The sequence below is a fragment of the Mastigoproctus giganteus genome, chromosome 6 (assembly GCF_048544385.1).
Source record: "Mastigoproctus giganteus isolate SK-2022 chromosome 6, ASM4854438v1, whole genome shotgun sequence".
Taxonomy (NCBI): domain Eukaryota; kingdom Metazoa; phylum Arthropoda; class Arachnida; order Uropygi; family Thelyphonidae; genus Mastigoproctus; species Mastigoproctus giganteus.
In genome coordinates, this window is record NC_143580.1 from 208525820 (window position 1) to 208542821 (window position 17002).

Below are 17002 nucleotides of genomic sequence, written 5' to 3' on the forward strand. Positions count from 1 at the left end.
ATTACAGTAGAAGCTCATAAATCCAGTATCAATGAGACAGCACATGCTGGATTTTTGAAATTTTCAGTTTTTTGAAAGTTATACACATTTCTGTATAACATACACAAATTCAAAATGGGAAGCATCCAAGGAATTAATCTTGCAAGCTGCTAGGCTTTTCATACCAACTAAGAAACATCATCCATGATTTAGACCTAAATGGATGTTAGATGAACTAATGAGACTAGTGGCAGAGAAGAAAAATGCATGGGATGCATATAAATTATCAGGTAACACAGAAGCCTATGGTAGACATAAGCTAGTCTGTAATCAAGTCACAAAGGAGGTTAGGCAAGCGAAGGCAGATTATAAGAAATCTTTGGCAAAGGATGCAAAGAAAAACAGCAAAGACTCTATACCTGTATAAACTCTAGAAGAAATAGAATGAATCAGATTGGTCCACCTGATATCGATGGTTTGGCAGTTGATGATCCTCCTCAGGCAGCTGACAAACTGAATGAGTATTTTTCATCTACATTCGCACATGAGGAATTCTGTAGGGAAGTGGAGGCCAGAAGTTTATTATTATCCAACAGGGAGCAAATTGATTTTGTAATAACTGAGAGGAAAGTATAGGAGAAATTGAAGTTAAAAGATAAGAAAGGCACCTGGGCTGGATGGGATCTGACCAGTTATATTAAGCTAGGCAGCAGAGGAAGTAAGCAAACCCTTAGCCATAATTTCAAGAGTGTCCTTGGATTCAGGGTAGAACCACATTGACTGGGGATGCGCAAATGCATCCACAGTTCACAAAGGGGGGATACGAGTAATTACACACTTGTTAGTGTAACTTCTGCTCCAGGAAAAATAATGGAGTCACTGGTTAAAGAAGCAATGCAGGATCATTCAGACAAGACTGCAGCAATAATTCAGACACAGTATGGGTTTGTTAAGGGGAAGTTTTGTCTGACCAATTTGATTGGACACTAATGTGGTCACAAATGAACTGGATGCAAAAAATAATTTTGATATCATATACAGGCACTCCCTGACTTACATAAGTATTGCTTTCTGCGGAACACTATATGAGTTGAATTTTAAATAAGTCGGAATTTCCCTAAAAGGTTTATCAGCACTTGCAACTATGGGCACTAAATTTGATTGAAGCAAAAAATAAATGTTTGATGAATGTAAATATAATTTATTCAATTTTTTTATCTGATGTGCAGGAAAAATCTCAAAAGTGTACAAAATTACAAAAATGAGCAATTACAAAAATTTTACTTTGGAAAACAGCGCAACGTTTGAACTCATTAAACCACCCGTTGCATGCCACGAACTTGCCTTATGGTTCACTGTACTTATTTATATCTTCATAAATACTTCTTGGTTTCTTGAATGGCAGTTAGACACAGGGGCACTTGCTTCTGAATCTGTTTTTCCATCCATATTAATAGCTTTTCCATCTGCGATATAGCACAGTGATCACAAAATAATTCTGTTTTGTGATCACTGTTGTTCTTAAATGGGTTGATCCTTTAACATGTTCTTTTATATGTGCACTGTCTTTTAAAATAGTATTCACTGTTGAAGCAGCAAGACCTAAGCCCCGTGCAGTAGATGACAAACTTTGTCTCGCTTCTTACTTCTTAATCATTTTCATCTTCATTTCTTAACCAATTTTGTTTTTTTTCCTAGCACTGCCACCAGTTGCACTTTCCATTGGTCGCTTTCCCTTCATCATTGCAATAAGTAAATAGGAATGAAGAGAAGATTCTGAAAATTTATTTGTTTTTTATATGATTGAAGATTTCGGTGAAGGGGAAATGCATTTCACCAATAATAACGTAAAAACCCACACAATTCCAGTTATCGGTATTATTGCAAATGCAATAAGATCGAGTTTACTATCCATTTATAATAGGTTGCACTAATAGAAAAGCCCAATAAACTGGAAAGTTTAAATTGTTTTTATTGTTTTATGGTCATGACCACCAGAAATGTGCTTTAAAAAAATATCACAAAGGTGTTAAAATTTGATTCTTATAATGGAACATATGATAATGATGAAAGTGTAGTGCATTCTCTGGCTGGACTGCATAGTCCTTCCTCTCAGCCAATAGTAAATGTGCTGGCCACGTGTTTTGTTTTTGCATCCTTTAGTTAAAAGTGATTTTTGTGTTATGTTTATTTGACTTAAATTTATATAAAACTAATACAATTTCCATTATAAAAATGACCTTTTGGAGAGTTAGATAACCTAGTTGTATAGCGAAAGTTTTAATTTCTGAGGTCTTGAATGAATTACCAAAAAAAAAAACCAGACACAATGTATTATTGGGTTCACATTGCGATATTTTTGTGATACCTCCGTTTATTCCTACAAGATGCAAAATATGTTTCCGTGTTTTTTTTTTTTTTTTGTTTCAGTTTGTACTGGCCGACAAAACCTTACGTAAAGTTGAATTTACGTAAGTAGGGAGTGCCTGTACTTGGATTTCAATAAAGCTTTTGATACTGTTGCACATGCAAAACTACTGTAGAAATTGGAACAGTATGGCATTAAGGGCCAGTTGCTACAATGGATAAAAGGATGGTTGAGTGGGAGATGACAGAGTTGTAATCAATGGACACTGCTCTTCGTTGACCAATGTTATTAGTGGAGTACCCCAGGGTTCGGTGTTGGGCCTGTTGTTGTTTTGTATATTTATCAGTGATATTGATGAAGGTATATCAGGCTTAATGTCGAAGTTTGCAGATGATATGAAGGTTGGCAGAGTTGTTAATGAGTAAAGATGGTACACTGCTGCAACAGGATTTAGAAAATTTGGGCAGATGGGCTGAGAGGTGGCAAACTACCCTGAGTGTAGTTTGAATGAATTGAAGATAGAACTAGGCAAATTGTTGGAGAATATGAATAGGTAAAGTGTGTTATTTTTTATTTTTTTTTGGCTGAAGGCTTGTAAGCTTGTTTTTTTGTATCATTTGCCCCTACTACTACTACTACTACTGTAATGGTTATCTGTTTAAATGGAAGTTTTCTTTCATACATTGCCTGGCTGTTCAAACAAGATTCATTAATCACTCAGTTTATAATATTTGTTGATGAGAAGTCTGTAAGCTTCAAAACAGCTATCGTGAGGCTCCTGAAATTCCTGAAAAAATGGCATCTCAGGTTTTTAAATGTATAGTGGATTCACCTATTTATATGATCTTATACTATGTGAAATGATATTTGCTACTTCGGCTGAACTGCACATAACATTATTTTTTTTCTCTAAGTTGGACTGAGTGCTCAATCTGCAGAGGTAGCAGAATGATCCTCATGATAAAATATATCTAATTCAGTAGTGCATCTCAACCTCTGTATTTAAATGTCTCCCTGCCATTGTATAGTATTATAAAATGCACACTTTTTAGGTTACTTTTTGACGAAAAAAAAAAAAAAAGTTGTCATTAGGAAATTAGGCCAGATTTGCCTGAGGTGTAATGGTGAAGTTGCTCTGGGGCCCCTAAGGCACAACTGGCTCTGAAAAAAACGCAATTATTTGTTCAGCCCCATTCCCTGTAGCCTTGTTTTTAGGGATTCTAAAAATATTTGTGCAAGTCACCAGGCTGCCAAAATCCTGCATTGTTTCAAGGACTTTCTTGTTATAGTTATATACTTGCTGAGATTTCTGATTTCCAGTTTAGAACCTTATCAATACCATATCATATTGCCTGAAATTGGAATGGATTTTTTTTTTTTTGCTGTTACCTGGAGAGATGGCGAAAAACCCAGAGATTAGACTGTAAACTCAGAGTATTCTGGTGAAATCTGGAAAGGTGTAATGCTATTCTTATTGGGGGGGGGGGAGAAGAAAAAGAAAATTCAACCCTGAAGTGCTGTTTTGAGTTTGCCTACAACTGAAAAATCATAAATAGTATGAAGACTAAACTTTGTAATACATTTAAAGGGGGGGGGGGAGAGAAGGAAAAAAGTTTACTTTTGTCCTCCATTCAAAGAAGTATCAAAATAATACCTATTATTTTGGAAACAAAATGCTTTTGTTAACATTTATTAATTTTAATTGCTGAGAAATGTATAGTATCATTGGCATGTGTACCCATAGAAAATGACAGTAATAATTGTCATTTCTATACATTTGTCAGCAATTAAAATTATATTCTGCAAAATATTGCAGAATATGGAAACAAACTTGATAAACATAGTAATGACAGTTATTTTGCAGAATATATTTTGTATTCCTGTAGGCAGTTGCAGAGAGCAGACATGTTTCAATTTGGCTCCTGAAGGTTATTAACATCAGGTGTCTGGTAGATAAACAAATCTTAAAGAAAAATTTTAAATTTAATTTCTGCATTTTTTAAATCTTATTTCAGTAATTGTGCGATATTAATTTCTACAGTATTTTGTAAATTTAATCGTACTTTTCTAAATTATTTCTGATGTTAAAAATTCTTCCCAGCAATGTTGGTAGCTTAAATTTAACTTCACTAGTGGATTAAGTTTTTTCAATAGTTTAATTTTGGTAATACTTTGTTAACTTAAATTCTGTTGTAAATTAAAATTTTGTGATTTTCTTAAGTTCAAATTTTATTTAAAAGATCTACTGTCAATAAAAAGTCCAAGGACATTACAACCCAGACAGAGATGCATATAGGTATTTCCAGTGTGAGTCATGAATTTGTTGCTTTTGTAGCCTGTGGCATGTATTCAAAGGTTGGTTTAGTAGACAAACCAAGTTCATCTGAAGATTATTTTCTTTGTACCAACTGTAATTATTGTGTAATCTCAGATTGGTGTAATTACTATAAGAATTGGTGTGTATTGCTTGGTGCATTACAGATACTATAAGAATTTGTTTTGCTTAGTGCATAACTAAGAGTTTGAGTCACTGAAGAAATGGGTTCTTGCCCAAGAAGCAAATGTAACAGGGAGCTCATCAGAGAGTCTAGTATCTTTTTACCCACCAAGTGATGCACCTCTCCAGATTTGGCACCCAGAACAATACAGTCAAGTGCATACTGCTCTGGTTGAAGGAGATTTAATTTTATTGGGATATCCTATTATTAGGGAAATGAATAACATTTTTAGTAATAAAGGTAGGCAGACCAGAAGCAGGGTGTGTTTCTCGGGAGTGACAGTTGATGATGTTGCCAACAGGCTGTCAGAATTTAATGGGATTAAAGAAAGCATTATTGTTCATGTGGGTGACAACGGTTCTAAATGAACATAACCTAATGATTTGGGGATAAATATAGGACCATGCTGAAAAAAATGCTGCGAGCTTGGTCAGAATTTTTCCCAAATATTGTTTGCTAAAAGTGTTGTGGATTAATTCAACTTAAGGAGTCTGCAAGACTCTGGGGGGGGGGGGATGATTTTTTATCAGCTTGGCCTTCATTTGTAGGTAGAAGGAATTCATTTTCTAGAGATGGTATTCATTTGAACAAAGGTAGTGCAAGGATTTTTGCCAGTATCATTGAGAGAGTACCTTAATGGCTTAGGGAAATTGCTAGTTAGGCATTTATCAGATGATATGGGTCAGCATATAATGCTTGCACACATCTCAAGAATTCGTGTTTGTTGCTGCAACAGCTGATGTAGGCAGATTTTCTGAGGGTAGCAATGTTTCAAATGGGTGGGAAAATAAAGCAAGGCAAGCAAGACTAAACTTAAATGTATATAGTATCCATAGAAGAATACTTAGCCTGAACTGTGTCTACAGTAATATCAGGAATGTTGTCAACATAATGGTCGAATTCAAAGTCCTGCTTAGCAGTGGTGTATTGCTAAAAAAAAATAGTACCGGAATGCCCATTGATTAACTATAAATAGTTACCTACGCTTTTTTCATTTGCAAAAATAAATGAGTGAAAGATTAGAATATTTGTTCAGTATTTATTTATAACTATTAAATAAAAATTTCAAAAATAAAAAACAAAGACAAAAATTTTAAAAAAATCAGAAAAGAAAAAAAAAAAACAAAAAAACCCCTCCAAAATAATATAAAAAATACTGTTCAGAAGAATCATAGAAATTCCCATACAGGATCAATTGCGTATTCTTGTGTGACTGCCCATTTTGTTTTTTGGTCAACAGATAGACCACAACCAAGTTCAGACATAAAAATTTGGATTCCATAATTCTAATGGTGGACTGTGTAGTTTAATAACAACAGACATTTAGAAAAAGTACTGGAATATCGTTCCAGTGTGTTCCAGCCCGAATACACCACCGCTGCTTAGGAAAACAAATGCTAACATAATACAGCTAACAGAAATGTGGTGCCATCCAGAAATTGGGAATGATGAGTTCCATTATGGTATGTATAATGTATTTAGGGAAGATAGAAGGGGTGGTGGGGGTTATGTTTCTTATCAAAAGTAGCCTTATCCTGAAAATATGTAGATGGAATGGCCCTAATCTGACCCTAATTGATTAGACGTGGTGAGGGGGGGGGGGGCTTGTCACGGGGAACAATTTTTTAAATAAACTAGATGATTATTAGTTTTACTGGCATCTTAGAGAAAATATTAGGGGTAAGAATATTTTTGACCTCATCATATGCACAAATCAGAGGACATCACAGGGCTTAAAGTACAGGAACCATTGGCGAGTAGTGAACATGCAGTCGTTAGTTGGGAGATGAAGAAAAATGTTACAGTAGTTTATTTTTACCTTTAACAGTAGTTAAAGGTAAAGCCACGGATTTTAATTTCAGAAAAGGGGAGGAGGGGGGGGAAATGCATTAGAATCATGGAATATCTTTGGAAGCCATGAATGCAGATACTAAGTAAATATAGCACGAGGAGGATGCTGGGATGGATGAATGTGGGAGTTAGTCAGTTTAATAGAGCAGAGAAAGACAGCATGGGAGGGCTACAGAGTAATGAAAAGTACTGATGCCTACAACAGTTGATTTGTAATAGTACCACAATTAAGGTTAGGGACTCCATGGCCAAGTATGAGAAAGTACTGGCTGAGAGAGTAAACAGAGAATATACAGTCTTAAGAAGAAAAAGTATTGGATCAGACCTTGTGCACGCATGTGTGAAAGTCTTAGATAACCCTGCTGATGAATTGAATAGGTATTTCACATAGGTCTTTACTGACAAAAGACCCTTTATGCTGAGGAAAAGCAGTGGGAGTGATGCTGAGCCATATGAAATTAGTGATTTTGAAATTAGAGATGACTGTTATTTGAAAAAATTTCCAACGTAAAGGCACCAAGGCTCCTAGAGTTGATGGCATGTACCCAATAATTTGTCAGGCCTCTGTAGCCTATTGGTCAGGAGCAGGAGTGCAGTAGTGCACCCTCTTTGAGTAGACTGGGGTTCAAGCCCATGACTTCTAAATATGGTTGATCTGTCAACCCGCACATGGCAGATTATGGTCCATTTCCCTCAGCATGAATTTTTGAGGAGGCTTCCATCTTGCAATGGGTTGATAATGGCTGCAGTTTACCTTTTTTTACCCAATAATTTTGAGGGAGGCAGCCAGAGAGTGGGTTTATAAGGGCACCTTTGGACTCTGAGATTCTTTTGGATCAGAGAGGTGCTGTGGTATTTTCAATACATTTGGCAGATTTAAGAGTGAAGGCGGTAACTACGGACCAATTAGTCTGACTTCAGTGGTAAGGAAAAATCTTAGAGACAGTGTTTGAGAGTGCAATCCAGGGATATTTAAATGGAAATGGCATTCTGAAGGACACACAACATGGTTTTGTTAAAGGAAAATCGTTTGTAACTAACCCTATGTGCTATTTTAACCCAGTTAATGAAGAACTAGATGTAGGGAACCATTTCAACATAGTTTATTTGGATTTTAGTAAGGCCTCTGACTCAGTCCCTAATTAGAGGTTACTGTAGAAGCTGAACATGAAAAATTCGAAGATGGATTGCAGGGTGACTTCAGCGCAGAGGGTTGAGATTAATGGATATTCTTCAGATTGGTGTAGCGTCAGAAGTGGGGTCCCACAAGGATCGATTCTTGGATTACTGTTGTTTCTGATTTTTCAAAAACAACCAGGGCAGTGGAGCTGGAAGAAAATTTTGTGGCTCCAGCTCCTTTAATTTATCAAATGTTTGGCTCCGGCTCCTTTAGTTTATCAAAATCCTAATTTAGTTTTGAACTGTTGAAATGAGTAAAGATCATACCCAACTGATAAATGAAAACACTGTTGGAGTGACTTTACATTATAGGCTAAAAATACAGAGTTAATTTGATCTTTAGTTTAATGAATAAAAGGAACAAAAATGAATGAATAATGAATTGAGAACAACTTATTTCATTATAGAAAAAAAATATTGACTTATATTTGTCATATTAAACATGCAAATTAACTTTAATTCCCTTAAAAACTAAATTTTCAAATTTTTAATTATGTATAGCAGTTTGTTATTAAGAATAAGATTGCCTCAAGCAAGTCCTCTTTCATTGATGCTCTCAAATCTGATTTAATAATTTTTCGAGCTGAAAATAAACACTGGCTTGAGTAGGGGGCAATGCATCCACCAGTTGTGCGACATCTCGTCTGATTTTATGGTACTTTAATATTGCATCTTTTACTGACATCTTTGATTGGCGATCAATTTTTCAACTTCAGTGAGGGCTAATGCTTCTAACGTGAATTTACTAGTAGGAGTAACATGTGTTACGCTTTTTTCTAATTCCTGTCGACAGCGTTTTGAGCTATGCTGCTTGTCAATAATCTTTTCAAAATCAAAACTCATTTTCAGAATTAGTATTAGAAGATGGTGATGGTGGATTGCTTTGTATTTCATCTCCTGGAGCTGAGCATTCTTGAGAGTTTCTTATTCTGAGTGCTATATCACATAAAGCTTCCTTTGCTTTGCTTTGTTGTCCATCTGTTAATAAACATCTGTACTAGGGATCAGCATAAATGCTAGCTAACATTACATCGTTTCCCAATAAAGTTTTTTCCCTAACTTCCATGGAGGTCATGATACCTTCAGCTATGGGACCATATCTTGAAAAGGCAGTAGATCAGAGACTTCCATTCCTTTAGGAACTGACCAAGAGTCAAGTCTTCGCCTTGAATTTTCTTTGTAGTGATAGTAATTAATTGATTAAAATCTGGAGGTGTCATTCTACAAATTAGCTGGCATTTCTGTGTTTATCAAATTTTTTTGTTTGTCTCCCATGGATTCAATAAATTCATATCTGACACTCTGACATCTACCACCTACCTAAACATCATTGCTGACCAGGTACATACTTTCATGGCAACGGTCTTTTCCTTTGGTGGTGCCGTCTTTCAGCAGGATGATGTGCCATGCCACACCGCCTGGATTGTTTGAGACTGGTTCGAGGAACATGAGGAAGACTTCCAGATATTGCCCTGGCCTCCAAATTCCACAGACATCGATCCTATCGAGCATCTGTGGTTTGTGTTGGAACAGCAACTCCGATCTGCGACCTCTCAACCACGGACCTTACGGGAGTTAAGGATCTGCTGGTTACATGTTGGTACCAGATACCACAAGACATATTTAGAAATCTTGTAGCATCCATGCCTCGCCGGAGATGTTTTGGCTGCATGTGTAGGACCAACATCATATTAGGTATGTGGTCATAATGTTTTGGCTCATCAGTGTATAATAGAATAATAAAATAACATATACTCAGTGGTTAGCTATAGTGGGCTCGTGAGAGCCCATTGTTATTTTTTTTTTGAAAATTTGCGAGCCCATTGTTGAAACAATTATTTATTTTAAAAATGAAATCCTGAATTTAACTATTGAGTATCCAGAACCAAAACTGCGGCTCTGGATACTCAAACGGTGAAGACAGTGGGAACCCATTCCCAACATTTTAATCGCCCAATTATATATTTTTAAATTGCTTCATTTTTGAGTTAATTATATCGAACCCCTGTTTAACGAACTTCTTCATAGCGAATTTTTTAAAATTTTCCTTAGTTTTTACGGAAACATTGAGGCTTCAGCCCTAAATGCTTTATAAGAAACATTTAAAATAATTTCCGACGACGTATTACTTTGTATGTCGTCATACAAAAGAGACAATTTTGTGCGCATTGTCCTCACTGCTGGCCTTTAGGTAATTAGAAAACACGAATTAAGGGTGAAAGGGATTACCGTTCCACAACGTTACTGGTGGCCGTAAAACCATGGAACCTCATTCCGAGAAGTCTCGCTAGTCAATATGCTTTCCACAGCCAGTCAGAGGATTAAAAAGATTCCCGACATGGTTAATAGCCACTGGTCAACCTGTGTTGTGGTTTCCCCTTTACTCTGACAAGAAATCATGTTTTTCGGAGAAGTGAGTGATCCAGGCATTTCAGTAACTTTCTCCTGTCTATGTTTACGTGGTCACAGTAGCTGAATATCCGAATGATTCCGATATTTTGCAGTTTCAGAACTAGTGACAGTAATGATGTCGAGGGGTGGAGGAGGAATGAGGCAACTTTGAGGTAAACTTTCCAAAGATGAAATTTGGCAGATTTGGAAACCGCTTTGAGGCTTCCACTGTGAAGAAAATGTTCCAAAATATAATGGCATACAGGCATAATTTAAAAAAAAAAAAAAAAAACTGTATGCATTATATCACCAATCTCCAAAAGACCAGCGTGAATTAAGGATCATATAAGGGTCGTGTGTTCGGCCACGATAGGCAGCTTGTAGAAGGCAATATGAGAAAACAAAAGGAAATATTTATTTTTTAATGCTAAAGTCATGACAGAATACAATTATTTCACAAACACCACATTACTGACAGCAATCACAATTTAATTATATCAAAAACACAAATTAAAATTTGCAAAAAATCATACAAATTATAATCAAACGTTTAAGTATTATAATAATCTTAATATATTTTAAATAATCTTAATAATAATACTTAATGACTAAACTCTATTATTTGGGTAGCACTTGTTTCCGTGCAGTGTGCGTTGTGGAACAGATTGATTGTACAGTACTTTCTGGTTGATTTGTGTCATCGAGGGGAGGGGACATCGTCAAGTGGGGAGAAACACCCTAGGCATATCAACATAGAAGGACAGTGAGGGGGGAAAGTAGCGAATGACACTTGTCAATCATTGATCTGAAGTTTTACTTAATTAATCTAATTATAATAATAACAAGAAAATGGAACATTTTTTCCGGGTTTTGTTCGGGCCATGATGGGAAGCTTGTAGCTTGCGGACGGCAATTGAGGATTGGAGGGATTATCCCACTTTGTGCAAACACTTTGAATCAGAAAGTTAAATATTCTGGATTATTAAACAGACTTTTCAATCTGGAATTTCCTGCCGATTTAGCATTAATGATCGACATCCTGCAGGAGCTCTCTTACCTTTCAGAAGCTTTAAAAAGTCGCAGAATCACTATAGTAAAAGCAGATAAATTAATTATTTTAACTATCAATGTCGTTAATTTAAAAAATTCTGAAGGAAATTGTGAAGTTAAAATTGAGGGCATGTTGAAGTTGAAAGAATTTGAAGGAATCGAAAGTAAGAACACATATAAAAAAAATACCTCGTGACAGGTTATTAAGGATAATTTTAAATAAAGAAAATAATGATTGACGATGAGGAATTGAAAGAAATTTTAAACATATGCTACCCGGAATTGTGGAATATGAAAGAACTTTCGTCTCCGTGGCAAGACGGTGAAAAACATAAGAAATTTAAGTTATCTGATAAAATATGAAATAAAATTTAATGATTTTAGAGATTTTGTTGAAGACAGTTTATCTTTAAAATCGAGTGAAATTCCCTCTTCAATTAAGAAAGCCAGAAATATCTTTGGAACCATTGCGATTAGTAGTTCTGAAGCTGAGCGAGATTTCAGCATAAATGAATAATATTGTGACAATTGAATACGTTGAAGATTATGATGACCATACATCTAAATGGAAAACCATTGCTTCAATTTGATCCGGATCGTTACGTCAAATCATCGCTCAGCTACTGAGCAAAGCAGAAGATGGACAACAAATATAAACCAGTAAATTGAATATGGCAATTTTCAGAATAAATTTTTCTTGAATATTTGTATAGTAATTTCTTTCATGTAATTTGCGATTTTTGTGTACCTTTTCTAGAAGAGCGTTTTTTATGTTAATATTTGTTTTTATATTGTAGAATGTTTTGTGATAGTTTTTGTTATTTGTGATATGGGAAATATTTTGTTATTTTTTATTCGCAGTATTAAAATTTTATCATGAAAAACAAATGTATCCATTATATTTCCCTAGTTGTTAAAAAAAAAAAGAGAGAGACCAATAAAAAAGTGGTAGATGGTTTTATGTGAATCCTTCGCGTTTCTTTTAGGTATTTTGATTTGTATATTGATTAAGAAATAAAAGAGCTTTTGTATTGTAATTACTGTATTTTATTGATTATTCACAAATTTCCATAATTTCTGGAAGGTAAGATACAATGGATTTATGATAACTAAAGTAATGTATACTTGCGATTTCAATGTATCTAAATGTCTAGAAAACAGCGTTGATTGAAATACTGATCTTGTAGTTGAAGCGACATATGCAGCTGTTCGGAGAAACTAACAATGGAATGTTACAGAAATGCAAGACGAAAAAATAAATTGTTGACAAATACCTGTATTGTTGCAATCATACTTACTTCAGGAAGTATGATTGTGACATCATATTACTCAAATTCTAAAAACTTAGAACTCGAGAGACTATCACATCCAGGTATTATCGTAAAGGGGGGGTGCATGATGACCAGGCTGACTGGAGATATCATACCGGTCACGAAAAATGCATCACACATTCTAATCACACTACTAGTGAGGGCTCCACGCAGACTAGTAGTGTGAACATCGGAAGCGCCTCTGCCGGAAGCTTACAGCGGATGACGTCACGGAAGTGACGTCATCCGCTGCAGTCATCAAAAAGTAGGCAAAATTGCAAGCCCATTGTTAAAATATTCACAGCTCACCACTGCATATACTGTAACATAATTAAAGTAGAAGAAATAGATTAATATATGTTTTTACTTATTCATTTTATTTTTTCATTGAAAATTGATTTGTTTTTTAATCGAAATACATTGTTATACGTTATGGAGTTGGTGGTGGATATTTCAGATGTGTTTGTACAGTGCAATTCAAAGGTACAGCTTGTTATTGTCAGGAAACCTGTGGCACTGATTTATAAGGAAGACAGTGATGTACAGTTGAAAAAAAATAGTGGGGGGAGGGAGAGAAAAGAACCTTGAGATACATATATCAACATTAGTTGTTATATGCCATAATATTATAGTGGGTATTCAGAAATGACAGTGGCTCTTTTAAAAGACAGAAATGGACACTGATATAGAGCTTGCTTTAGATGGCTTTTATTTTTGGCTTATTAAATTAAAATTGTAATGTGGAAACGAATGCCAATCTTAATCCTCTGTTAAACTTTTCTCTTTCACTTAATTAGCCAGCAGTAATAAAAACTGATTTAATGAAATTGGTGAATAGGAAAATGGAAATTAGGCAGGTAAAAAAAAAAAAAAAAATTGCTGGCAATAATAATCTTGATTTTTAATTTATCCTGTTTAAATTATTATTTTAGGATAAATATCAGCAACCCTATGCATGTATTTTCTGCAGTATACCAGTAGTATGATACTTTCAAAATTTTCAAGGCATAAGATTTTCAGATACTCTTGTCCAAATGGCATACATGAAGATTTTCTTAAATGTAATGAGAAATATGATATGAGGAAAAAGGACCCTGATTTAGAAGATATTTTCCTTTATTGGCCACGTGAAGTTTCTCTTGTAATTTTTTTTATTTTTATTTATAGGTAGTTTTTTTGTGTGCAGGACAGCTCAGAATGTGTATAAAAGCAGCAAGAGGTTTAAAATACAATGGATGAATAATGATAAAGAACAAGATAAATATACTCCAGATTTCTATGATCACACAGGTATGTATATGGATTAATATACTTATTCCCAATTTCTAGTACATTGTGTTTAATATTACCAGGCTAATTATACTCAAACTTAGCATGTTAACCATGCATGGGTTGCCTATTCAGTCCATATTACATGTAGTGATGATCAAAATGCATCTTTTGGTTGCTTTGACCTAGTCAAGCCATTACAGAAAAGTGACTTGGCAGTGACTTAAATCCAGTCACTTCGAGATGTCATCCTTCAGTCTAATAGCACTGGCCAGTGAGTGAGGAACTTAATGAAGTCTCTGATTTGAGTGATTTGGTTAAATTCTTCACTCAGCATATTGAGTCATTGAATTGCCAAAGAGATTCAATACTAACCTGCTTGCCAGAAAAGACAGTTTTATGTAAAGCTGTCATTTCCCAAGCTGGCATCCACTAGGATAGGAAGAGGAATGAGAGACCACCAGCAGAAGAAAAAATCTAAAGATGTTTTATGTGTAAACATCTTTGATGACACCTATTAAATTTCGAACAGCTAGAACCGAAATTATGAACGATGTAATTTATGCTCACACTTGCTACTTACTCTACCGAATCACTGTTAGTGATAAATAGGATATACACGCCTGCTGCTTACTCTACTGAATCAACGTTTGGAAGAATCAATAGTCTAATTACCCATTTGATTGTAGCCATTTGTGGAATAGTATGATTGCAACAATACATGTATTTGTATTGTTACAATCATACTATCATGTTGGATCATGTTACTCTGTCATGTTACGCAAATTACACATACAGCACTAACAAGATCTGCAAGAAACGACATTATCCACTCATAATACGATATCGAAACTATGACTTGGTTCAGGATCTCAACGTGTACAAGTGCGAGATGGTAACGTTGCACTCACAATGAGGAGACAGATACTGTCAGAGGTGAAATATGTCAAGATCTATGATGACAATAAAGAGCTCATACTATATTGTAAATTGCATGAATCGGACTTGGACATTCGCAAAACGATTGAAATATGTATGATGATGTATCAAGATAACAATTGTGACCCTGACGAAGCATGCGGTAATGACCTGCATAGCCTTTTAACACAACTGCAAGAAAAAAGACTCTCTTTCGAAACTTTTACAATCATCCAAACTGTGAGATGAATGAGGATCTAAAGCCCGCCACGCCCAACCGACTCAGCGCAATTGCGAAGAAACACGAAAACTTGATGACCAGCGAGGACTTCTGCAACTTAATGTGAATGGCCAAAGACAAGCAAAAGATTTTGCTCATACATGTAATTTGGAGTCTGTTATCTGCCAATCACTAACCGTTTCAAATATTCTTGACTGGCCCAGCTGGTTGCAGAAAACGTTTGATTCACCTCTTGAATGAAATATACAACTGCTTCAGTAATACTGATGAGTACTGTAATGCCTACATTACATGTGCTTCAACTGGTAAGGCTGAAGCGCATGTAATGTAATGATCTTGGATGTGCTCAGAGCTGGTTTATGCCAGCTCTGAGCTCATCCAGGATCCCTGCCTCAAGATATCCATTTCTCTGTTTACGAAACGGTTTCTGCCACAATTAGCAATGGTTAACCCAAAGCTACCTAAGTGGTATGCCCCGAATCATAAAAGTTTTTCTACAACCATCTGATTTATGCCAGCTCCGAGTCCATCCAAGATCACCTCCCACGATCCTCTTCACGGTCTCCTCTCCTGACTCTGTTCTTTTTGCCTTTCCCATGTTGCTTTGCACTGGTCGAACCATGTTATTTATTTTTTTTATTTGAAATTTTTCTTTACTTTACTTTAAATTTTGCAAGATATCTATTTCTCTGGTTACCAAAAGGTTTCTGCCATGGGTGGTAATTGTTAGCCCAAAGCCACCTAAGTGGTATGACCTGAATCATAAATGTTTTTCCACAACCAGCTGGTTTATGCTAGCTCTGAGCACAATCAAGATCACTTCCCATGATCCTTTGCATGGTCTCCTCTCCAAACTCAGTTTTTCTTTGTTATGAAATGGAAATGACGTGAAATCATGTCATTTCTGCATCACAAAATTGTGACAGATTGATTTTACTAACGTCTGAAATTTAGTAGGTGCCATCAAAGATGTTTACACATAAAAAAAAATGAGAAACTGCCAGCTTGGGAAAAGCTGCCAGTTTCAGCAGAAGATAAAAGAATTAAGAGTCAAGATAGGCCATTTGATCCAGTACCAATATGGTAACAGGAGTAAGAAATTGATTGGAAAAGTGAAGAGCATTCTCAAGAGAGACAATATGGTAACAGACAATGTCAACAGCAAACACGAGATCAAAAATCGGAGAATAGAAGAATACTGAAACACACCGAAGCAGAACCTTCTTGTGCTCAGTAAGAGACTATGCCAATACAAGGGCTCCTAGAGGAAAATAAAAACCAAATCTTCAATGAAACCAAAGAGACAGGAATATCAGGAGTTTCTCATCTTATCTGATACTCCATTGGAGTATCAGACAAGATGAGAAAGATGAAAATGGACCACCTGAACAGAACATGATCAAGGAGTTCTGGGACAACATTTGGAGAAGTGGAGTAAGACATAACAGCCAAGCTCCTTAGATAGAACCAGAACGGAAGTAAACCAAAGAAGTACAAGAGATGAAAGAATGGGAGATTCAGGAGGAAGAAGGACAACAGACTATTAGGAAATCCTCCAACAACGAACCCCAGGATTAGGTAATGTCCACAAATACTTGTACCAGAAGTTCACTTGCACACATAAGCACTTAGCAGAGCAGTTCACCCAAATGATAAGTCACTCAGAGACAATTCCAGAGTTTCTTATTCAAGGAATCATATATATAATAATAAAACACGCCTGCGTGCTCTGGATTCATAATTTATTTTATTTTTGTTACACAGAGCATTAAAACTATGATAAATGAATTAGCTTTCGGCTGGGTGGCAGCCTTCATCAGATTAAAATACTTTGAATGGCAGTTGGAATAGAGATGCACTGCCAGGATGGTGCGTGAGGCACGTGGTTAATTGTTTGTTGATGTTTGTGGCTGTGACGTATGGTGGTGACGTGGCCAGCGTTTTTCTA

At 35.7% G+C, this 17002-nt stretch overlaps 1 protein-coding gene across 4 annotated transcripts in view; it reads left to right on the forward strand.

Annotated features, from left to right (window-relative positions):
- LOC150084913 (poly [ADP-ribose] polymerase tankyrase-like) overlaps positions 1-17002 on the forward strand; it is a 1170388-nt gene that overhangs the window by 207790 nt on the left and 945596 nt on the right. For all 4 annotated transcript variants that reach the window (XM_090376702.1, XM_090376704.1, XM_090376701.1 and 1 more), the window contains one exon: positions 13794-13916. In XM_090376702.1, the coding sequence (XP_090232828.1) occupies positions 13794-13916 (123 nt within the window). The remainder of the gene's footprint in view (positions 1-13793; positions 13917-17002) is intronic.